Here is a 23,363-nt window from a genome sequence, read left to right as displayed (position 1 = left end):
AGCCCGTGCTCCGCAACAAGAGAAGCCACCGTAGTGAGAAGCCCGCGCACCGCAACAAAGAGTAGCCGCCGCTTGCCGCAACTAGAGAAAGCCCGCGCGCAGCAACAAAGATCCAACGCAGCCAAAAATCAAATAAATAAATAAAATTTTAAAACTCACTTATAAAGAACTCTCACAAGTCAACGGGAAGAGGATCTGCACAGAGCCTCCTCCAAGGAAGACGCACAGACGGCCAGTGTGCACGTGACACCGCTCAGCATCACGCGTGGTCAGGGAGACGAGACACGGCCGCACACACGCTGGGACGGGGGCAGCTCAGCCACAGAGACTCGCCAGTGCTGACACTTAAACACACTCACCACGCAACCCAGCAGTGCCACTCCTAGGTACACACGCGAGACAGAAAACACACGTTCACTCAGAAACACGCACGTGCAGTGTTACTCACAGGAGCCAAAGGGGAACGACCCGCGTCCATCAGCAGATGAATGGATACACACACCGTGGTCCCTCCCTGCAGTGGTACAGGACTCGGCCACAGGAAAGGAAGGAAGTGCTGACACAGCTAGAACCTGGACAAACCTTGAACACGCGATGCTCGGTGAGAGAACCCCGTCACGCAAGGGCAGTGTGCGTTTCTACTCATGTGAGTCCTCGGATCTGAAGAGTATTTCCACGTGACAGTCCCAGCCCCTGTGCTGAGCCCACCGGGTCCACTGAACGGAGGGGTCCTTCATTCCGCCCCTCAGCAGCCCTTAGTGACGGGGAGGCCCTGGGTCACCTGCCTCCTGAGGCTTGTCTCCAGGATCAGACCACAGGCCTGAGGACTGAGCACGAGGGACTCCACCCCCACCCCCAGAGGGAGGCGGCGGGGAAGCCCGCAGCCCCTTTGGAAGCATCTCACAGCTCACCAGGCGCTGCAGACTGCAGACAGAGCCGGGCCGGGCTCTGACCCAACCTGTCAGGATAGGGGATGGGGCGGGGTGTGAGGGGTCCTGGATTTCCCAGAGAGGGGCCCTCTGTCTGTGCCCCACCCTGTTCATCCATCATCCATCCATCTCCCCTCCCCCAGAATCTTGCACCACGTCACTGACATTCCTCACCCCCCGCCCCACTCCCACTGAGAGGTGGGACCTACCTGCTCGCCCCCACCTGGGGCGGGAGCCAGGAGTACTCCCACCCGCGGAGGACGGTGCTCCCGGGGCTGCCGGGAAAGGATGCAGCTTCCACCTGGCGCACTCTGTCTCTCCCTCTCTGCGTGTCTCTCCTTCTCTCTGTGTCTCTCCCTCTAGCTCTCTGCCTCGGTCTCTGTCTTGCTCTCCTGCCGAGGCCCCGTGGAGGCCACTCTGCCTGAGTCCCCTCCGCTCAGGTGCTGGCCACGCGGAACGGCCTCGGGGAGCCTCAGCCACCACCTGGTGAGAACCCCCGGCTGACCGCGGCCTATCCCAGGGCCGTGAGGGTGGTAACCATCGAATGCTGGGGTCAGAAGCCAAGTATGGGGCGCTGCGACCCAGCGAGGGCACGGGGGTCTCTGGAAAGCCGGCCCCACAGTCATCACGCCCAGGACTCTCTGGTCAGAGTGAGGCCGGGAACAGAGGCCCGGCGCAAGCCCTCCTCCAGTTCCCTGTGCCCCAGGGTGGTCTCCTCTGGACGGGGCTCTGCCGCCCTCTGGCACACAGCCCGTGGGTGTGGACGGCGAGGCCCGTGCCGCCGTCACTGAGCCCGTGCTGGGCAGGGCGCTGGCCCAGGCGCTGGGGGGGCAGGGGGAGTAGACGAGCCTCAGCTGGGGCCCCCACTGCGCTCAGAGCCCCCCAGCTGGGCCGTCGTGTCAGCAGGACCTGGGGCCTCAGGCATGCAAAGCCCTGGTCCAATCTTTAGGTCCTGGAGTGTGGAGGCCACTGCACATAACGCTGTCCCCCTCGGGGACAGCCCTCCCACAGGTGTCTCTCAGGCGCTGCAGTGCCGCCACCGTCCAGCAGGGGCCGCCACGCCACCACATTCTGTCCCCGAGGCACCAGGACCGCGGTCGCCAGAAGGGGAAGGCCCCCAGGCTTCTGTCCTTCGGTGGCAAGGCCGGTCCACCCCTGGCCTAACCAACCCTAACTGCCCCCACCCCTGCCCTGACGTGGTAACGCGGCTCAGCACCCTCAGAAAGCTCTGTCCCCCCAGCGCCGAGGTGCCGAGACCCTCCCCATCCGGGAGGGTCTGCCTGTTCCCCCAACACAGTCTGCAGCCCCCAGCGCCCATCATGGGGCCTCACTCTGTCCCCAGTGCCCAAGAGATCTGCTTCCCTTCACACTCAGAAAGCGGCCATCAGAGACCGCTGGGCCCCCGGAAGCTGAGTCCTCATCTGCCATCGCACGTAGCTCTGTAAATCCCACGCAAGGGCAGCTGGCAGAATCCTGCAGATGGAGGCTCCCGGAAGGTGCTGGAAGTCGCCGGTTTATCGCCCGGCCCTGCAGGGAACACGGCGGGAAGCCGGCTGCTCTGAGACTCCCCGACGCCCGCTTCCCTCCGGGGCTCTGCAAGAGCACCCTCGGCCCTGTTCCCGGGGTGAGGGACCCCCACTCCACAAGCACAGCTGAGACTTGATTCCATCCCTCCAGGAGAGACTTTATTCACAGTGTTAAGACAAGGTCACTTGCCCCACGGGTTAACAGAACGTTCCTCATGCCTCCTGCAACAATAACGCCCCTATCTTATCTAGTCCATAAATACCTAATTTCACTAAAAGACTGACTTCAAGCACCAGGCAGGTAGAATGACAGACACCAGAGACAGGAGCCCTTTCTTCCCCAGTAAAGGCTGGGGAAGCGGCACCGCAGACGGGAAGACATGCTCGTGGGGGCCAGCCTGTCCCCCGCCCCAGGGTCACTGCCGGAGCTCCCACTTCCCACGGGGAACCAACGCGGCCCCTCCCTTAAGAGCCGATAGGGTCCACGCCCTGGTGGCGGCCAGCCTGCCCTCAACCAGCAAGGCCACACGGCACCCGACACACAAACTAGCACAGTCTCTGCTCACGGGCCGCAGCAAGTTACAACCACGGGCACGCAACCTGTAGAGGATATAAAATACAACTAAACACAATGAGCTTTTTTAAACTAATGATTTTATTGTTTCTATACAAATGATACGTGCATGTTATAAAATACAGCCATAAAGAAAGTTCCCTGCTGCTCAGCCTGAGGTGGCGGACTGGTCCGTAGGCGTGCAGGTGTCCTCTGTGCCCGTTCAGCAGTTCCCCGCTGCACAGGCCACTGAGTGGGTAGGAACCGCCACCGAGCGGTCTTAAGCTGTTCTTCCACAAACTCTTAAAATGGAAATAGGTTGACGGAAAATAAAGTTTCTAAAATAAAAAAGAAAAATACCAGGAAACCACCCGGACTGGCAGGCGTCCTGAACATCTGCTGTTCAGGGTTCCAAACCCGCTCACACCTGCAGAGAACCAGGGGACGTCCAGACACCTGACAAGAAGGGGGGCCCCGTCCCACACGCCACGCTGGCAGGGACTTTCCGATCCCGGTTATTAAGTACGTACCCATTCTCCGCCGTCTGCCAGCAACAAGCAGCAGCAAAGCCAGTGCCAAAGATTCCGAAAAACACAGGGGTTTAAACTGAGCCCTGAGAAAATTCGACGTCCTCCCAAAGCGCTGGCAGGTGCTGCCGCCGGCTGAGGACCAGCCTCAAGTGCACACGTCCTGGTCCTGGAACCCAAGACTCTGCGGCCCCACGTGGCAAAGCGGACTGTGCAGCTGTGGTTAAGGGTCTTGAGAAGGGAGGCGGGATTATGCCAGGGCCGGGGTGTGGGGGGGTGTGGGGGGCAATGTCATCATGAGGGCCCTAACAGGAGGGAGGTGGGAGGGCCAGGGCCAGAGGGAGGTGCGGGGAGGAGGCCGAGTCGGGGATGAGAGAAGCCACTGGCTCAGATGGAGGACGGCCTCGGGCCAGCGGTGCCTCTAGGAGCTGGAAGAGGAGGAGACGGACCCTCCCCTTTGGACTTGTGGCCTCCGGGCTGGGGCATAAATGTGTTGTTTAAGCCACCAAGTCTGTGCTGACCTGTTAGTGGGGAAGAAACCTGACTTGCCTTTTTTAAAAAATAAAAACACTGCCTTCCTAACAGTAGACATATTCCAGCCACCCCGTGTGCTGCCTGAGGTTTTCACAGAGTTGCTAAAAGGACCTGGGGCCCAGCCAGCAGAGTGGAGGCCTGTGCGAGGCTGTGGACGGAGGGTGGCCTGGCCCTGCGCCCCGAGCTTCCGCCCCAGGGGCTGGAGTGAGAGCCAGGTCAAGGGGCTCCGTTGGCCTCACTTGCCGGGAAGGCAGCTGTGGGCCCAGGTCTGACCTGATTGCTCCGGCTTACCTCCTGCCTAAGGAGGACACTTGGAAAACATTCCGGAAACTGTCTTCTAATAATGTCGCCGGCTCATCGTGACGAGTATGTACGAGAAATAAAAGGCATTCTTTACATGACAAATGATGGGCAACTAAAAATATCTCACAGGCGCTTTGGCAGGACCAGACAGGATGTCTGGACCCCTGAGCCTGGCATTATTAGCAACTGAGACCCAGGAGACAGCAGGCAGCGCGGGAAGCTGCTGCCCTTTGTCAAGAGCCCGACCGTCCCCTCCTGACGCAGAAACCACTGCGTCTGCATTCTATCTGAGATTCATGAATGTGTTTCAAAGTGAGTATTTACCCAATCACGTATATAGAAAGTTCAACTACAAAGAGCTTAGCACAAAACATTTTTTTAAATGATTCCAAAATAATTTCAGACTTCCAGAAAGTTGCAGAAACAGGCCACAGTTCTGTCTGCCTGCTTCTCCCGACGACACCCTCTGCGAGCACAGGACAAGAAGTGCTGTGACTGACGTGCGGGCCCTCGGGCTCCCTGGTGGCCCTAGCCTCCCTGGACCCTTGGCCCGGGGCAGCCCCTCCACCTGTTGTCCAGGACGCGGCCCTTCTGGGGAGCGCTGCTCCTCACTCTGCAGCCCGTCCCTCATGTCAGGTGTGTCTGCGTGGCTCATTAGACTGACGTGAGGCACTCCTGGCAAGACAACGGCAGAAGCAATGCCTCCCTCTCAGGGCATCGGTCGGGGCAGGCGCTGTGGGGAGCGGGCAGTCAGGCAACCACGCTGAGAAGCCTCAGCTGCTTGCCAAGTGCCTCGCGGGGTGCCCTCCAGACCAGGCAAACCTGTTCCACATCACGCTGCCCACCCACCTCAGGACCACCGACGCCCCTTCCTTCCACGTGGGTTGGGACCCGGAGGAGGGGTGTCCCTTCCTGCACTAATACGTTTACCCCATTCAGTATTTCCATCAACGGCGGCTCCTGGGTAGGAACTGATTCTGCAGCCAAAGCCCACAACAGTCCTTCCTTCTTCTGCTCCACTGGTCCCCGATCGGGCCACGGGAGCTCCATCGCATGTCCTCTCGACAAGCCCATCATGGTTCCAGCAATTCCTTACTTTCTGACACAAGAGGGTCCAGGCTCACCTGGACCTTCCTGCCCCTGGGTCCTCCTGCTGGAGAGAGGCTCAGATCCGTGCTGCCAGGGGTCACTGCCCCTGGTCCCTTGGTGCCCAGAGCGAGGGGACGTCCGTACGAGCACGCGCGCACGCATACACACTTACATGTCTGCTTCCCTACCCGCTGCCCTGGCAGATGTCCGAGAGCCAGGATCCCACGGCCCCGGCTCTCATCACCCACAGCACAGCTCCAGCTTTTTCCACCTTAAAATTCACAGCCTCAGAACCACTGTCCACGTGAAGAACATACATACTAACCAGGGCACAAATCTCATCTTTTTGTCTCTAGCTTTAATCAAAACACTATTTTCCAAAGCTACCTGGACAAGTCCCGTCCCGCTGGCCCCCCTGCCGTGGGCAGAGTCAGCATTTGCGACACGGCTGGGCTCGGGGTCACTGCCGCTGTCCCACGGTGGCCCCCCCACGTCCCGGTTTCGAGCCCGGAAAACGAGAACATGGCTCCGAGCCAGGAGCACTCAGAGAGCGGCCTCCCACCCCCACAGCTGTCAGCAACCATCCTCGCTGCTCTCCAGTTTGCCTCCCGTAGTGGCCTGTTACTCAGACACGCGGCTGTTGTGCTGGCTCCTTCTCTCTCTCTCACCACGACGTTCTCTGGGCCCTGGTTCCCTCTCGGAGCCTGCTCACGGTGAGCCACCCCTGGGGCAGCGCGGGGCGCTCCGTTCTCTCTCCCCCAGTCCTTCCTGTGGCCGCCCAGGGCCCCGTCTCTAAATGCTTGCCAATTGCAGACAATGCTGCCATAAATGACCTCGTGTGTGTGTGACGCAGCACTGTTGGAAAACAGAATATATTTTCGTGGCTCACTTTGCTGACAGAAACCACGGCTTTTCATGAACTAGCTAAAAATATGCAGACAAGCTGCAGAGCAATTAGAAGCACAGACAGAGCCGACGCTGAACAGTGACAGACCACAGGTGCAGCCCTTGGTGCTGGGGAGCCCCGCGGAGATGGGACCAGCGGGGAGGGCCTGACCGAGTATGGCCATCACCGTAGGACCGAGGCAGAGGGACGTCAACACAGAGAACTGGACACGGCCGAGGAGCAGACCACGAGGGTTTCCCGGAGCCTGGCCTGGGTCGCCAGGCAGAAGAAGGGGGGGATCAGGGCCGGCTGTCCCCACCAGCGGGGACACACCTGGATTCTCCCAGCACTGGCCACACTGGGACAAGAGCCAGCTGACTGGGGGGCCAGGGAAGGCAGTCCACAGGGCAGGTCCGGGGGCTCCGCTGTGGTTCTGTGCCCAGACGACAAGGCGCCCCAGAAACGCCATCGCGGGGTCTGCACCCCCAGGAGGTCTGTCCTGACAGCGCCCTGGGCAGCTCTCAGCGGGAACGCGCTGCCCCGACCACGTTTGGCCGGGAAGCAGGGATGGCTGCGGTCTCGGGAGCCTCCTCGGAGTAAAAGCACTGGAGGCTACCGTGCACATCGATCGACGGGGGGACGTTCCGTTTCTCGGTTACAGCAAATGAGTTCTTAAAATTAAACCATCTAGTTTAACAAGTATCGTCTGATCCGAATCAGAAAATGCCCCTGGACCAGAAAGATACGTGGTGTTTGTGCATCAGCAAAAAAAAATCAAGAAGTCAGAAAAATCAAAAGCCAGGCTGCTTCCCACTTCCAAGCTTATCCTCAAAAAGAAAGAAAAAAAGAAAGAAAAGGCACGTATATTTATGAGTACAAAGAGAAACGCATTTGCTAGGAAACGTTTTCCTCATAATCTCTGTCTACATAACAGACCACGATTCGCGAACATTTATCACTTTTGCACCGAAAAGACACGCAGAACCCGTGATGTGAATCCAGCATCTCACAGGAACCTGTGGTGTCCACTCACTAGGCGGACATCATCCGGCACCTCACCTTCCCAGGAGCCCCATCGCACACCTGAACTTAAAGATAAAACCTAACACTCCTGGGGGAAAATGGGATCTAAAAGGGACCATGGTTTTCCAGAATCCTTTTGGGAGCTTCAGAAGACGAGCCATTTCCTAGCCACGAGGCGCATCGATCAGGGAGGAGTGTCTGTCTTTATTTCGAGTGGCACCTCGCGGGCGTCACCAAAGCCCCTTCCTGAGCCACGGTACCTACAAGCAAGCTGCTGGGGCGGCAGGTCATCGGACAACCCCACACAGCCCTGCGGGCTTCTTCCCATCACGGTTCCGATTTTGTCTCCGACTTTCCATCTATCAAATCTCCAAATCCCAGTTTTTCCAGGGGTTCTGGTGCCATCAGCTGCCTGAAAGGAAAAGTGAGAGCTGTCAGGGTGGCCGGGAGGACAAGTCCTGTCCACGTGGGGCCGAGGTAGGCCCTGGGCACCCGCCACCATCTCACCCCCAACCACTCCGTCCTGGGAACAGACCCCGAGCGGTACCCTTAGCCCTGCACCCCCGAGGGGCAGGAAGCAGCCGAGGCCGGGACAGAGGAGCCCCGCCGCGCTCCCGGCCACACCTCCCTCGTCACGTCGCCCCGGAACTCGCGGGGCCGGCCGCCTAGACAGCCAGGAGGAGACCAGAGGCAGAGCGCGTCGAGGTGCAGGGGCGAAGGAAAGCCTGGCAGCTCCGGGGTGCAGTCCCTCCACTCCTGCCCCCTTTACCTGCCCCTGACTGCCATGCGCACGAAACCCAGTGGCCCAGCAACAGTCCTTAAGACGATGTCCCCAGAATCGCAAACCCCAGGTGGCACAATCTAACCTGGCAGCAGGTTAAACCAACTGTACAGTGATGGGACGCACAAGACACTCCTTAAACCCAAAGCAGGTAAATAATGATGATAAACCTTCCCACATCTTTGCCAAAAGAGTACAACTGGCCGACAGCTCTTACAACTGACTGTCAGCTCCACTGCGGTCGGCAGGACCACGACTCCCAAAGGACACCCTATTCCCTAGAGCTTGTGAGTGCGACCTTACACGGGAGGGGGGTTAAGACTGAAGATGAAAATAACGCTGTCAATCAGCCAGTCTGGAGATGAGACCAGCGTGGATTATCCAGGTGGACCCAACCTAATCCCATGAATCCTTAAAATCAGAGAAACTTTGCTGGCTCTGGTCAGAGAGAAAAAATGTAGAGAGGAGAGAGGAGGGGACAGATGCAGCCCTGTGGAACGTGAGGGTGGAGCAAGGGGCCTCGGGCCGAGGACACGGCGTCGCTGGGAGCTGGGACAGGCCGGGAGACAGCGCCTCCAGAGGGAACCTGCCCGCACCTGATCACGGTGACCAGCGTTCACTGGCCGCACCCTGGGTCGGGCAGAGGGCTTTCCCAGGACCGTCTGCTCTACCCTCTGGCACCCGGTCAGGAGGCCCGGCCTCAGGCGGGAACCGGACCTGAGGTCGGGGATCACACGTGTGTTTGCTGGGTCTCTGCCGACAGTGCAACCCCAATTTTAACAGTTGCTGCTGTGAGAAAACGTGCCCCCACCTAAGTCACAGACACGTCCACTTCAGGCTGACAGGGCCCGAGTCCTCGCGAGGCGACTTGCAAACCCTACCACGGTCTGGTTTTTAAAACGACACACGTGAAGTAGGTAGGGGCAAAATAAGGTCTGGAATGTCGGCAGAAAGGAAAAAAGAGGAGGAGAAAAGAGACTTTTAAAAAGGGTGATGGATAAGGGCAAAATGGGAAAAACCTTGACCCTGAATCTGGGTGATGGTTGTGGAGATCTAGACGATCCTCTGCTTTTGTACGTTTGAGGATTTTCATTGAAAACAAACTGAAAGTCTCCAGTCAAAATAACTGGCCAAGTCAGAAACACATACATCCCCGTACATTCATCCAAACGTCGCCTGACCAACCAGGGAAGCCACTTGAATCGTGGGACCCACAGAGCGGCCGGCCGCGTCCCCGTCTCCCCGCGTCCTCGGCGGCCCAGGGAGGATGGTGCCCAAAAGCTGCGCTGGGTGAGGGGCCGCCACATGGAGACGCGGGCAGCTCCCTCCCAGGGGCAAACGGGGCAAAGAGGGCGCTTCTGCTGGCCCTGCCTGGAAGCCCTGGTCAGGCAGCAGGAGCTGCTCTGGGACCCAACCAGCCAAACCCTCCGAGCAACCTCACGCAGGAGCTGCCGGGCCGCGTGCTGGCCCAGGGACGACCGACCCAGGGACGGTGACGCGAGCTCCGGGGAGGCGGGCCACCTGCTCACACCCTCGCACAGGGCGGAGACCAGCTGCAAAGTCAGTCTCGGAGGCGTGGCCACACCAAGAAGAAACTCGAGGAGTTCAGGTGTTTTGAAGACGCGTCAACTTGAAAGAGAGTGACTGAAACGCGCAGATCCGACTGGCGCTACTCGGGGCTGGGGCGGCCCGTCGTCAGATGCCAGCACCGCAAGCCTGCGCGACTCGGGAAGCCACCTGAGGGTCCGTCCCCCTAAAGGCCCCAGTGTCCCCGACAGCCCTCAACACGCCGGGGCCTGAGAAGCACAGCAGATCTTGCCTGCGGCGGAATGTCTGAGTTTGTTAAGGGAAAATGAAAATGAGGCTCAGGTTTATGTCAACCTGCCTTCAGACAAGGCCTCTGATGACTCCTTAGTGAACTAATGAAGGGCTCAAAGGGCAGAAATAAAAGTTCCCACCCAAGGACGTAATTGTACGTTACACACTTTCCCCGCGAAGGTTTACAATAGTACTTATTTTAAGGAAAGTCTCAACAGATCAGTTAAGAGCGTTCTTGTTTTCTTTAAAGGTGAGGTCCAGTACATTCTGATTAAGGCAGGAAGGGTCACTCGTCGTTCATCGTTCCTCACAGGGCCCAGTGTCTCGCCTGTCACGCTGCAAACAGCTCTGAGCCGACGTGGAACAAAACAACCGAGCACAGACTTCTATGTTCCAAGAAAAATATTTAAAGGAATAAGCTGCGTACCCACAAATCTTCATATCTTTCGACTCAGTCAGCATTTTTATGATGCGCGATTCTGACAGCTGAATGACATGTCAGTAGCACCCAAATGTGGGAAGAAAATACTCGGAGGCAGGCAATCATGTCCAATGCTATCACGGGAGAAAAGGTTCCCGTGATTTTGCTAAACAACTTGGAGTACAACTGAACCTCTGAAAAGCCTCAACTTCGCGGGCAAGCAGCCCTACAGTTCCGAAACACAAGCTCAACTGAGACCTCTGGGGACCAACATTTTAGCCAGAGACGCGGGAGGGGGGAGAAGCCATACATCACCGTTGGCGTGTACTCGCCTCTCCATCCTGCACTCCAGGTATTCTTTTGACTCGTTTCTGCACGAAGCATTTTCGAAATGGTTGTCCCGGAGACACTTCAGGAATCTCTCTTTAAAACCTTTACATTCCCCTGTAACAAACAGAAGAGTGTTTCCTTTTTAAAGCGGAAACATCACAGGCCCGCCCCGCAGCCTTACTGGCAGAACCCCTCCTCCCCCTCTGAAAACTGGTTTCCTCCCGAAACACGCTGGAAACGGACTGGAAAAAGCAAATGTACCAAGCGGGAAAGCAAGTACAGGAGAAGGAGGGCATCCGGGCGGCGGGACTCCGCGTCCCCTCCCCGGTTCCGAGGGCCCAGCCCCGTCCGGCGCCCACCCTAGGGCCGCGGCGGGAGGCCCTGAGCCGGGACCGGACCCGGCCGGGCCGAACCCAGCCTCAGCGGCCCCGCCCGCGCCGCAAGCAGACGCCAGCGCCTCCCCGGCCGCGCGGCTCCAACGAGCCGGCCCAGGGCTGCGCCGGTCCGGCCGGGGAGCCCCGACCGCCCCCGCTCACCGAAGTGATCCAGCGGGAAGCTGCCCTTGTCCGGGGGCCGCGGCTGGAAGCTCTTGGACCCGAAGTTCATGGCCGTCGACATGATGGCGGCGCCCGGAGTCTCCAAGAGCGACGCGCGCTGTACGCAGGACGGCCGGCCGAGCGCCGAGCAGGCCCCCGCAGGAGCGCCGATCACGTCGAGCGTCGAGCGGCCCCCCTGGTCGCTTGGCCCCGCCCCTCGCCCTATAGGGCCCGCCCTCACCACCAGGGCCCCACCCCCGGGCTCTAAAAGGCCCGGACCCTCCGCCAATTGCTCTGCGGGACCCTATGACCCTAAGGGCAACCCAGCGGCAGAGGGTCCAGCCGTCACCTCCTCACGATGAGGAAATGCAAGTTCAGAGACGTTCAGCAACTTGCCCAAGGACACACAGCAGACTTGCACGGTCCTGCAGGCTGTGCCTATGGGTCTCTGTATCCCCGAGAGTCTGCAGGGGCTTCTCCCCACTGGGCACCAGGGCCTAATCCTGGTGCTTGCCTGGTGAGAAGGAAGGAGCGTTAGCTTCCTGCGGCTGCCACAACAAAGTGCACACTCTGGGTGGCTCAGAACAACAGAAATTCTCTCAGTTCTGGGGGCCAGTCGTCTGAGACTGGAGCATCCACTCCTGGCCTCTCCCATCCCTGCTGGTGGGTTGCTGGCTTGTGGATGCATCACCCTATCTCTGCCTCATCGTGTGGCCTCTCCCTGTGTGTCACTGTCCAAATCTCCTCCTTTTATGAGGACGCACTTGTATTGGATTAGGGCCCACCCCGATGACCTCACCTTAACTAATTACATCAGCAAGGACCCCGTTCCCGAAAAGGTCACGTTCTAAGGTAGCGGGAGCTAGGACTTCAACATATGAATTTGGGGACACAATTCAACAGATAAGAGAGTAAAAATGCATCATAAACAGGAAAGCCCCTGGTGGTCATTTATTATCGTTGTTATGGCAACAGTAACAACAGGGAAAGGGCTCAGTGGGGACCCCAGCTCTCCCCAGCCGAACCCCTCCCAGCCCTGCACCCTGGGCAGAGCCTCTGGCTTTCATCTGGGTGACGGGGAAAGTGGGCGGCCGCCCGCCCAGCACACCCTGTTGTCTGTGATTCTGCCCTGAGCTCCAATCCCCACCTGCATAACAGTCACTGGCACCCGCCGTGTGCCAGGCCCCAGACGTAAGCACAGAGGGGACTTGGCATCACAGAGTCACCACTGGCTCCTCTGGACAAGCTCTCCTGCCCCCAGGCCCTGCCCCTTGTAATGTCAGGAGCTTGCCAGCCAGTCCCAGCAGCCCCTCCCCCACAGGCCTGCCCCCTTCCAGGGCTGACTTGGGTGCCCCCTCCTCCAGAAGGCATCTGCTTGCCTCCACCCACTTGAAGCCCCCCCCCCCCCCACACCCGTGGTGCACACCACCGGATCTCTGTGCCTGAGGCTGGATTCTCTGTTTGTCCAGAGCCAGCACAGAGCTCCACCAAACGTTTGTGGGCCGACAACAGGGGTCTGCAGGGAGAGCCCATCCTGTTGTCTGGGCCTTGGTCGACCTGGGGCTCTGGGCCCACTTAAAACTACAAAAGGAAGATTGTACCTGTTCCTGCCGTGTTAACAACCGTTCACACCGCTGGGGCCAGGGGCCGCACACTGGGTTATTCATTAATATGTTTCCAGGGCTGGTGAACAATGGAAGCTTTTATTACCCAGCAAGTAGCACTTTTCCACTTGACTAGATCGTACCACTTAGCAGTAAAAGGAACAGCCCATCCCCACCAGGGCTGCCCGTACCTCTCCGTCTGGCAGCCTTGAGGGACCAGTGAAGCACCAGAGGCCCAGTGACCGGGAGGTGACGGCCAGCTTTTAACTGACATGTCTGTACCTGACAAGCGGTTATTGCTTTGTAGGAGATGTTTAGCAGTGCACAGATTCGAAAATTGGGGAAGGAGCTAATGTTTTTGGAACCCCTCTTACGCGCCGGGCTGTTTAGTGTGGGGTCACGGGGCCGGGAACAGTGCCCAGAACACAGTAGGTGTTCTGTTAATATTTTTTGAAGAGGGAATCCGCTGGTGGTCCAGTGGTTAAGACTCCGCGCTTCCACTGCAGGGGGCGCAGTTTCGATCCCCGGCAGGGAAACTCGGATCGCACATGCTATGTGGTGCGGCCAATCAATCTATAAAAATAAAAAAATATTTTTGTAGAATGAACGTAGTTGGGCAGGTATTATTACCCTCATGTCACACGTAGAGACACAGAGAGGCCAAGCCCCTTGGCTTGAGGTCAAGAAACGCCACCAAAATGAGAAGCCCGTGCACCACAACGAAGAGTAGCCCCTGCTCACCACTAGAGAAAGCCTGTGTGCACAGCAAGGAAGACCCAACGCAGCCAAAAATAAATAAATAAATAAAATTAATTTATTAAAAAAAAATGTTACACAGCATTGCCTCCGCCATGGTCACAAGCTCCCACTCAAATTCAAGGGCAGGGCCCCTGCTCTCCACGGGCGGAGGACAAACTATACGAAGAACTTATGGGCTGGGTGCTGTCATTGCAACATGCCGTCTGCCTCAGCTAACAAGTGGATGGAAGGGCTGAGTGTGGAGCCAGGTGTGTGCAACTCCAGACCCGTCTAGGGAACACCCTGAACCTCGGGTGTCAAGGCCAGGTGTGACCTAAGCCCCAGTAGGAGCCTGGCGACCCCTGGCCAGCGGGGGGCCTGGCCAATCAGGTCTGACCAGAACAATCCCCAGGCTTCTGCCTGAGCACCAGGACAGAGCCAGTGGAACTGCGCACTGGACTGCGGCTAGAAGGACGCGAGGCTGGGCGGCCGGCTGTCGTCTGGCCACCGTTACTCGCCCCAGAGTGCAGCCAGCAGACCCAAGAGCAAGGAGAATTCATCCAAATCCTAATAACATCATCTGGTCCCTGGGTCTACCCTTGCCTGAAACTACGAGATAGCTGATCTTCCCACTTTAACAAATTCTGCCGTCAAAGTGTCATTTTCAAAAGGCTTTCAGCCAAATATATACTGAGCACGTGTCACCATTTTATCTCACCCGTTAACAAGGTGAACGAGTCTAGATGGCAAGGCTGGCTCAAAGAAGAATGTCAAACCCTGACGGATCCACATGCAGTCAGAGAAGGAGCTCCGGAACGAGGCTGCTGAGCTGGGCTCAGGAGTTAACGTCTAACATTGATGTCAGGTTAATGTCTTAACAGGACAATAAAGCCACAACCTTGCTTATCTTCTCCACCAGACAGAAGTCACCTGCATGTTTATGGGGGAAAATCACCTGCACTTTTCCTATTTTCCGCAAGGTAACCTCCAGCTTCGTGGCACCTGGGCCTGGTCGATAATAAACGGCAAGTCAGAGAAAGCAACCCTCCCGGGCCGAACGACACCCGGCAGGCTGGTTAGACAGTGACCCCGTGAAGGGACACACGTCACCCATTTGCCTCGTTTCTGCGAGTGGGGTAATTTTCTGAACTCTGCTTCCACGGTCTCCTGGGGCTGCCCTAACAGGACCACAGCCTAGGGGGCTGAAAACACCATCAACTCACACCCTGTCAGCTCTGGAGGCTGGTGTGGCAGGGCCATCTCCCAGCGGCGGCTCCAGCAGAAGGGGGGCCCTTCCTGCCCCTTTCAGCTTCTGGGGCTCCCACGCTCCTTGGCTTGTGGCCGTGGCCTGCACCTCTGCCTCTGTCACTGCGCGAGAGGCAGGATGACCTCTCTAAAGACCCTCCCTCCAAACAAGGTCCTATTCTGAGGCTCTGGGTGGGTGTGAATGTTGGGGGGATGTCCTTCGACCCAGTGCCCTGCTCCAGCCAGTTTGGGGTTTCTTCCCTATGAAGAGTCCCAGCAGGCACAGAACCCCTGGGTTCAAGTGATGCAATGCAGAGGCAGGGGGCCCTTCTGGACTCCAGGGTGTGGGCGCCACCTCAAAGTTCAGGGGTCACGAGCTTGAAAAATCACTCTTGTTGCCGAGAAAAGGGACCGGCTGGCCTGGAGCAGAGCTCAGGAGACCCCCAGCATTTGGTGTCAGATATCGGGGGGCAGGAAATGAAGGCGCGGCGGAGACCAGGGACACCCGGAGGAGGCGGCTCGTCCTGAGGCCCTGCAGACGCGGGGGCAGGAGGGGCCTCACCTGGGGTGTGGGGCATCGCGGGTGCAGCTGCTTCCCCGGGTGGGAACGTTGCCAGATCTGACGAGAAGCAACCCCTCGGCTCGGGTAGCGCTGCCAGGAAGTTATCTTACAGCAACCGGGCAGCTGTGCACAGGGACAGGCACACAGGTCTTTTTATTTTATTTTTTATAAATTTATTTACTTTTGGCTGCGTTGGATCTTCATTGCTGTGTGCGGGCTTTTCTCTAGTTGCGGCGAGCAGGGGCTGCTCTTCGTTGCGGTGCGCGGGCTTCTCATTGCAGTGGCTTCTCCTGTTGAAGAGCATGGGCTCTAGGCGCGCGGGCTTCAGTAGTTGTAGCACGCGGGCTCAGTAGCTGTGGCACACGGGCTTAGTTGCTCCGCGGCATGTGGGATCTTCCTGGCCCAGGGCTCGAACCCGTGTCCCCTGCATTGGCAGGCGGATTCTTAACCACTGCGCCACCACGGAAGCCCCACACAGGCATTTTTAGCAGGAGGTTCGTAAGGGCCTGAGATGGACTGACGGACAGGCAGGCCCAGCCCGACGAGGCAGCAGTTACGCAGTGGGAAGGAGGCCCCTGCTCGGTCCTGGCTACATCGTTACCATAAAAATAAAATGCAGAGACTTTGGCTGATGGAGATGTTCACTGTCCTGAATGTGGCAAAGTGTCCCGGGGTGTCTACGCGTCTCAGCTCATTCAATTGTACGCTTTTACGTGCGCCGTTTACCGTACGTGAATAAACTTGTAAAAAAAAAAAAAGCGTGTACACGACAGGGTGCATCTCTGAAGGATGCACGAGGAAGTGGTACGTCGGGGAGAGTGCTCACCTTGCTGAGGGACTGGCTGGACTTCCGGATTCTTTGCTGGTGTGTGTCTATCACCTACTGGAATAGACAAATATCCCAACTAATACCTACATTCATCAAAGAGTCTGTGTGGGAGGCTGTACTGGCTTCACTGGTGGCCCCACAAGAGATGTACCTGCCTGGCCTGGGCCGGTGTCACAAAGGGAAGGGACTCCAGACGAGGCCATCCTGGATCAGGGCCGGCTGAGGGGCGCCAGCAGCCCTCTGGAGCTGGGAGACGAGCACCCCGCCTCGCCCCGAGGAACCAGCCCTGCCCACACCCACCGCGCAGCTGAGGACACTTTCCTGCTGTCCAAACGCCCAGTTTGCTGCGGCCCCTGGACCTCACGCAGGCGGAGCCTGTGACACAGGTCGCTGGGAGGCTGGCAGGACCCTTTCCGAGGGCTGGGCGGGGGCGAGGGGGGCGAGGGGGGCGAGTGGGCGCAGCAGCTTTCTAGGAGTTTGTCTGCGAAAGGAGTGGAGCGTGAGGGAGGGATTTTATTATTGTCATTGCTGTTATTTCAGAGTGCGGGGCGGGGAGAAGGCGCTAGGTGAGCTGAGGAAAGGTGGCAGGGGGCTGGCGGTGCCGGAGAGACGCCCGCAGGCCCTGCCGGCGCCACCCCCCGGCCTGTGGGGACTGCCAGGCTCGGGGACCCGGGGCACTGCAGACAGAGCAGCGCGGGCGCCCCAGGGCACGGGCCCCGGAAAGCTCGGACTGGACCCTTTGAGAGCCGTCCACCTCCCCTGTCCCAGACTCTTCTAGAACCTTGCTCCTCCCCCATCCATTCCCCCTTACCTTGGCTCCCCTCCTCCAAGGGTGACCCCAAGGCTAGGTCACAGGTCATAGATATCAGCTGTGGCCTCTGTCTCTCGGATACTCGCTCTTGAAGCCTAAAAACACAAGTCCTCCCCCAGCTCGAGCCAGCTCCCCGCCCCGCCGGCCTCCCTCCTCCCCGGGGCCCCTGTGGTTCCCCCAGGATAATCTCCTGCCCTGTAGTCGGAGGACGACACCAGCAGCCCCAGTCCATCTTCCACCGAATCACTTCTCTGGGACCCGACGCACTCACGTCCTGGGGCCTCACTGCCGACCCCCCTGCTCTTTCCGCCCGTGACCTTCCCCCGCCGCACACCCCGTGCTGGCCAGGACGCCTCCCAGCTGAGCCTGCTTCCGGGTGACCCCGCCAGGCTGTCGGGGGCCGGACATGTCCTCCCCAGCGGCACCGTCCGACTGTGGGGGCGCCTGCTCCTCGAGGCCCCCCACAGGGACCCTGCGTCCGTCTCCAGCGCCTCGGCCACACTGCCCTCCCACCACGAGTGTCCTTCCCGCTCGGTCACCCGGGCGGGGCTCCCGTGGCCATGACCCGGGCCTTCCCAGCGCCCCTTCCGGCTCAGACCTCCAGGCTCTGCACAGGCTGTTCTTCTGCGAGAATGCCCTTCCTCCTGTGACCCACCTCTCCGGCTCCGACACCCAAGGCACTTCCCGTGGCAAAGTCGCTGCCACACGGGGAGGGCCCTTTTAGGATCCCTGCACCACCAGTTTCTGTAGCCCTAGCTCCTGGCCGAGCCTGGTACACGCAGGCACTCAGTAAATGCACACTGGACTAGTTAAGTGAACTGTCCTGGGCGTACAGGAGCCCCAGCCTATGCACCCAGTAGGGGCCTTGGTACCGGCCACTCAGCCCAAATGATCCGGAGACCTAGCAGTCAGAGAGGGGTCCTCCCTCACTGCAGCTCCACGGCTGTGTATCTGGACGGTCTGCCTGTGAGGTAGTGAGCACCCGGTCACGGGAGGTGTGCAAATCGGGGCTCAGAGCGGGTAAGGGCCCTTAGGCGGCCTTGGCTCTGGGGTTTGTGTAGGGGTACGCATGGTGCCCCAGCAGACAGGCCCCGGGGTGAGGGGCCCAGGGGCGCGGATGGGGTTCCCACAGCCTCGTGTTGGGAGGAGGCCCAGAGCAGGCCCAGCCATTTCTGGTGCCAACAGCCCTCCCACCCCTCAGAGCTCGTTTCCCGAACAGCACCTCCTCCCCTCCCAGCTGGGCCACCAGGGTTTAGCAGGCCACAGTGCAGCCCAGACGGGCGGGGGCTCGTGAGCCCAGCCGCCGGTCGCCCAGCCCTGCCTGAGGGGTGGGCCCCTCTGAGCGACCCACCGCCTCCCCGAACCCCCGCCTCGTCCCGGCGCGGCCAGGGCCTCCTGCCTGGGTGACAGTGCTCGAAAAGCCACCAAGGAGCAGACCGCCACTCGGGCGAGCTCTCCGCCGGGGCCTCTGAAGTCCCAGGATTTGAGGCGTTTGCTGTGCAGACCTTGTGGGCCGCTCCACTCCTGGTGTCCCCCCCGGCTCCAGGCAGAGAGGAGCTGGGTGGACACAGGTGGTGGTGGGTTTGGAAGAGGCCAAGGAGTCCTTCAGAGGGAGGCTCAGAGCCTGGGGAGGACGGGGCCCAAGGCCCCTGAGCCCTGGTTCTGACGGGGAGACCGGGCAGGGGCCGAGACCTGTGGGGAGCAGACTGGCCGCCATGCTGTGCGCTCCCCAGCAAGGCGGAGCCCCCAGACGGCCCTGGCCCCACCAGCCCCCTGCCACAGACTCGACCTAACATACCACACACGCCTGTGGCTTTAAGCCGCCTGGCTGTCCCCTGCAAACTGCTCATTCCACATTCTTGGGGTGGTGGGGCGGTGGGGTGGGTGGGGCTCCCGGGACGCATATAAGGCACAGGGCGGCCGGGAGGGGAGCTGGGGCCTCGCCACCGCCGTCCTCATGGCCCTGCTGCTCCTGGGGCTCTGGGAGCTCCTCCGCACCTGCACCCACACCCCCTCCCCGGCCCCCCGCTGGCCCCCGCGGCCGCGCCCGCTGCCCCTCGTCAGGAACCTACATTTGCTGCGTGTGGCACAGCAGGACGAGTCGCTGATGGAGGTGGGTCAGGGCACGCACGTGCTCGGCTGGGCTCTGCGCCTGGGCCCCTGCCGGCCCTGAAGGTACCCCAGCCCCAATTTCCAGGACCCCCGTGGGGTGGGAGGTCCGTGCCCAGGGGACACGGGAGGCCCAAGTGCCCGCGTCGCCTCGGGGAAGAGAAAGACATTCCAGCCCACAGGGAAACGGATGGGCGGACCAAGGAGCAGGGGGCCAGGAGTGGCAGGCCTGGAGGGCTCACTGGAGAAGGCAGCTTCTGATGAGTGCCTGCAGGAGGGCCAGTTTTGGGGGGGCCTCGTGGGACGCCTGTTGGGTGTGGCTCCTGCCACCTGGGCTGGAGGCTGAACACCCTCGCCCACCTCGAGCTGGTTGACCCGCTGAAGCAGAGGCACAGGCCCGGCCCCGCCCTCGGGGATCATCCAGCCCACCGCCCCCCTCCACTGAGCTCCAGCTCCCATGATCACTTGGCTGAGGTGCCTCCAGGACCCAACCATGAGGCTGCCTCGTGGCCCCCAGGCCCTGCAGGTGGGTGGGGAGCCGTGATGACCCGCGAAGTCAGCCTGCAGGCACCAGGGTTCTCAGGCCCTGTGCCCAGTGCCGGGCCCTGGAGGCCACTGTCTACACGCCAGTGGCAGAGCGGGCAGTGGACAGGAGTGGCGGGCCCTGCTGCACCGTGTGGTCCACAGCAACTCACTTCCCACCCCCAGGCCTGTCTCCCCATCTGTAAAGTGGGGAGACGACAGCCCTCCCGGCCCAGGCGGGCGTGCCGGGAGGACAGAGGGGAGGGGGCCCACACAGAGGCCCAGGAGCCTCCCTGAGTCCTCCACATGTGGCGGGCGGGGCCTGAGGGGCTCCCAGGGGAGCTGGGGGTGGAGCCGCAGGCCGATCCCTGCCTGTCCCCACAGCTCACGGAACAGTACAGGCCGGTGTTCGCTGTCCATCTGGGGCGCCAGAAGACGACGGTGCTGACCGGCTACGAGGCGGTGAGGGAGGCCCTGGTGGGCACCGGGCAGGAGCTGGCCGGCCGGCCCCCCATCGCCATCTTCCAGCTCATCCAGGGAGGCAGGGGTAGGTGTGTGGCGGGGTGAGGGGGCTTCCACCAGGCAGAGAGGGGCCAAGGAGAAGGGTCGGTCCCCATACCTGCGGCAGCTGGGGGAGTGCTCCCAGTGTGGCCCAGGGGGAGTGCCAGGGTGTCCACGCGGCCAGCTGGGCACACCGGGGACCAGGAAACACCAGAAAGGGCTGGGCCAGCCGAGGCCAGCTTCCAGGGGCCAGGCCTGGGGGAGGGAGTGAGGCCCCAGCCAGGCCCCCGCCCCGTCGGTCAGCCCCCCGTTGCTCCCTCCTGCATCACCTGGGCTGCTCACGGGGTGTCCGGCCCGCAGGCGTCTTCTCCTCCTCCGGGGAGCGCTGGAGGGCCGCCCGCCAGCTCACCATGCGCACCCTCCGTGGCCTGGGCGTGGGGAGGGCGCCCGTGGCCGACAAGGTCCTGCAGGAGCTGAGGTGCCTCACGGCGCAGCTGGACAGCTACGGAGGTGAGTGGGGGCCGGCGCGCCCCCTTCCCGGGGGCCCCTCAGCTCTGAGGCCTCTCTCCGCCCCCAGGCCGGCCCTTCCCGCTGGCCCTGCTCTGCTGGGCTCCCTCCAGCATCACCTTCATGCTCCTCTTTGGCCAGCGGTTCGACTACCGGGATCCCGTGTTCGTGTCCCTGCTGGGCCTCATCGACAGGGTCATGGTCCTCTTGGGGACGCCCGGCCTGCAGGTGGGAGGTCACTGCTCCCCGCTTGCTGGGTGGGGGCAGGGAGAGCCGAGCTGCCGCTTCGGGAAGCAGCATAGCAGGCCCCAGGCGCGCTTCCACCAGCCACGTGACCCCAGGCCAGTCCCGTGCTCCTGGGAAACGAGGGGCAGGGGTCCTCGCCGCCTCCTCCACACCTTCCGTCAGCAATAGAGGCATCTGCTCAGAGGTGCGGGTGGGACCCGGGCATTTCTTCCCCGGATATGGGGCTCGATGTCCCCCAGGCCCCCAGCCCTTGAACCGGGGGTCCTCCCTCAGGCTCAGGAATCACAGGGATCCGTCCTGGCTCTCAGAACCCCCAGGGCTGCGTGCATTTCATTTTCCAGAAGGTAACTGTTGTCACCTGTAGCCCCCGTTACCAGTTTTAGCCATAATGTGCTTAGGCACGCACGTTGAGGCGGGGTACGCACGTATGCTGGCACGTGGCTCACGTGTACTTTTCAGCCCCGTCTCTCCAGGACCCGAGCCCGTGGGCGTGGGGTGGGCACTCATGGCTTGGGTCCTGATTCTAAGTCATCCCTCGCGGCTGGAGGAGGCTCGGACGGGCAGGAAGATGTGGCCTCCGCCCGACAGTAGCCTGGCCGAGTCCTGCCAGGGAGCCCCAGGAGGATGGAGGCCAGAGGGTCGGGGGCTCCAGGGAGACAGAATGTTCCGTGGCCTTCCGAGCCTGTGCCCCGTGGGATGGCTCGCATTCTGGGGGACACGGTGGTGCGAGTGTAGTCAGAGGGCGGCTGACAGCCGTGTCAGACAGGCTGTGCCGTGAGCCCCGTTTCACGACGTCGTGAGCTGAAACTCTGAAGTTTGCAAGTCCCCCTTTTTTTCTAATGACCCAGCACATTCAAAGTTACTTCCACAGCGGCAGCCCTCGCCCTTCTCCCTCTTCCCCGCTTTGGTGGGTGGGGGAGCAGGGGGGCCGTGATGGCAGGCTCCTGCTGTGACTTGCACGGACCCCCAGGGGTGTTACCTGTCGAGCAGCCCCTCCTTCCTGCACTCAGGTAGACGACTTCATCACAGCCCCTGGGGCTGCTGGTCCCACTGAGAGGGTGAGGGAGGGGCCCCGTGAGCAGGGAGCAGGTGCCCCCTTGTGGCACCTCTACCTGGGGTCTGGGGCTGCGCCAGGGGCCCCCGGACAGGTGAGCACAGCTGCCGGAGTACGGATCCGCCCCTCACCAGGTGGGGCTGTGGCGCCTGTGCCCTCACCCCCCAACTACACCGTCTTGCCCCCTGCCCCCAGCTGTTCAACATCTACTCTTGGCTCGGGGCCCTCCTCCAGCTGCACCGGCCCGTCCTGCGGAAGGTGGAGGCGGTGCGGGCCATCCTGAGGAACCTCCTGGAGGCACGGCGGCCCCCCGCGCCCGGGCGAGGGCCCGTGCAGAGCTACCTGGACGCCCTGATCCAGCAGGGCCAGGTGTGGGCAAGACCCACCCCACCACCCAAGAGACCTGGGGGGCATCCCGGGGCCCCACCCAGGAGGAGAGGTGCTGGGGAGGGAGGCATGCTGGCCCTACGCCATACTGCTCCACCTCCTGGTGGGGAGCCTCTCTAAGCCTCAGTCTCCTTATCTGTGAAATGGGACGGTTGTAAGGCCGCGGTGAACCCAGAATGCCGTAGGCGCTCGGTGGATCCTGGCAGTATCCTTCCCGCCAGGCCTCTGTCTTCTATGCCTTTTTTGAGCCTGGGGCTGGCGGGGGGGTCCATGGAGCCAGCCTCCAGCTGAGCCCAGCCCCACCCACCTCTGCAGGGGAAAGACCCCAAGGGCCTGTTTGCCGAGGTCAACGTGGTGGCCTGTGCCCTGGACATGGTCATGGCTGGCACGGAAACCACGTCCGCCACACTGCAGTGGGCCGCCCTCCTGATGGGCAAGCACCCGAGCGTGCAGGGTGAGCCCGTGAGCCCGTTCCCGCAGGGCCCAGGACCGAGGGGCAGAGGCTCCCCGGGACGCTGGCGCCCACCCTCTTGCCCGCAGGCCGGGTGCAGGAGGAGCTGGACCGAGTGCTGGGGCCCGGGCGCCCCCCCGCCCCCGGCTGGAGGACCAGCGCTCCCTGCCCTACACCAACACCATGCTGCATGAGGTCCAGCGCTTCATCACCCTCCTGCCCCACGTGCCGCGGTGCACAGCCTCCGACACCCAGCTGGATGGCCACCTGCTCCCTAAGGTGGGAGGGCCAGGCCCCCCACCCCGGACCTGTTCCTCTCGTTCGCAGCAGATGGGGCTGGGGGTCTCAGGGACTCAGGTGCCTGATGCCGGGGCTCCCCATAGGAGGTAGGAGACGGGTGGTTCATCGGGAGGCAGCCCTCGGCCGCACAGCCCCTCACAGCAGACCCGGGGCCACACCACGGGGGTCACCTGGGGCTAAGCACGAACCCCCAGCAGATCCCTGCCAGGCCCCGCCCCGCCTTCCCACCCCCCTCAGGGCC

General features: G+C 61.1%; 3 protein-coding genes across 8 annotated transcripts in view; 1 reads left to right on the top strand and 2 right to left on the bottom strand.

The window, feature by feature from the left end:
* ADAP1 (ArfGAP with dual PH domains 1) overlaps positions 1-7,749 on the bottom strand; it is a 76,934-nt gene extending 69,185 nt beyond the window's left edge. The window contains exon 1 of one of the 3 annotated variants that reach the window (XM_032606296.1): positions 7,631-7,749. In XM_032606296.1, coding sequence (XP_032462187.1) covers positions 7,631-7,661 — 31 coding nt within the window. In that variant the 5' untranslated portion in view covers positions 7,662-7,749. Of the gene's footprint in view, positions 1-448; positions 472-7,630 lie in introns of those variants that run through there. The other 2 variants (XM_032606295.1, XM_032606297.1) reach the window with 2 other exon arrangements.
* On the bottom strand, positions 3,093-11,423 carry LOC116740584 (cytochrome c oxidase assembly protein COX19). Of its 4 annotated transcripts, none has more exons than XR_004345912.1 (4): positions 11,257-11,423; positions 10,723-10,834; positions 7,631-7,782; positions 3,093-5,047 (listed from the first exon to the last, which is right to left on the bottom strand). XR_004345912.1 is itself a non-coding variant. In XM_032606309.1 (3 exons), the coding sequence occupies exons 1-3, from the start codon at positions 11,336-11,338 to the stop codon at positions 7,698-7,700; spliced, it is 279 nt and encodes a 92-aa protein (XP_032462200.1). In that variant the 5' UTR covers positions 11,339-11,410; the 3' UTR covers positions 3,093-7,697. The 4 variants fall into 4 exon arrangements, 1 of the variants encoding a protein (XP_032462200.1); XR_004345913.1 differs by having other exon boundaries at positions 3,093-3,346; positions 7,635-7,782; XR_004345911.1 differs by having other exon boundaries at positions 7,635-7,782; positions 11,257-11,396.
* A 7,458-nt stretch (positions 11,424-18,881) lies between these two features.
* Positions 18,882-23,342, top strand: LOC116740575 (cytochrome P450 2W1-like). The gene is given in 8 exon segments (XM_032606287.1): positions 18,882-19,158; positions 20,061-20,223; positions 20,538-20,687; positions 20,755-20,912; positions 22,180-22,353; positions 22,687-22,825; positions 22,912-22,970; positions 22,973-23,342. Coding segments are annotated over 8 exon segments (1,239 nt in total). The 5' UTR covers positions 18,882-19,002; the 3' UTR covers positions 23,213-23,342.
* Positions 23,343-23,363: the final 21 nt, after the last annotated feature.

The sequence above is a fragment of the Phocoena sinus genome, chromosome 15 (assembly GCF_008692025.1).
Source record: "Phocoena sinus isolate mPhoSin1 chromosome 15, mPhoSin1.pri, whole genome shotgun sequence".
NCBI classification, from domain to species: domain Eukaryota; kingdom Metazoa; phylum Chordata; class Mammalia; order Artiodactyla; family Phocoenidae; genus Phocoena; species Phocoena sinus.
Note: the sequence above shows the minus strand (reverse complement) of the source record. Positions and strands in the feature narration are given on the sequence as shown.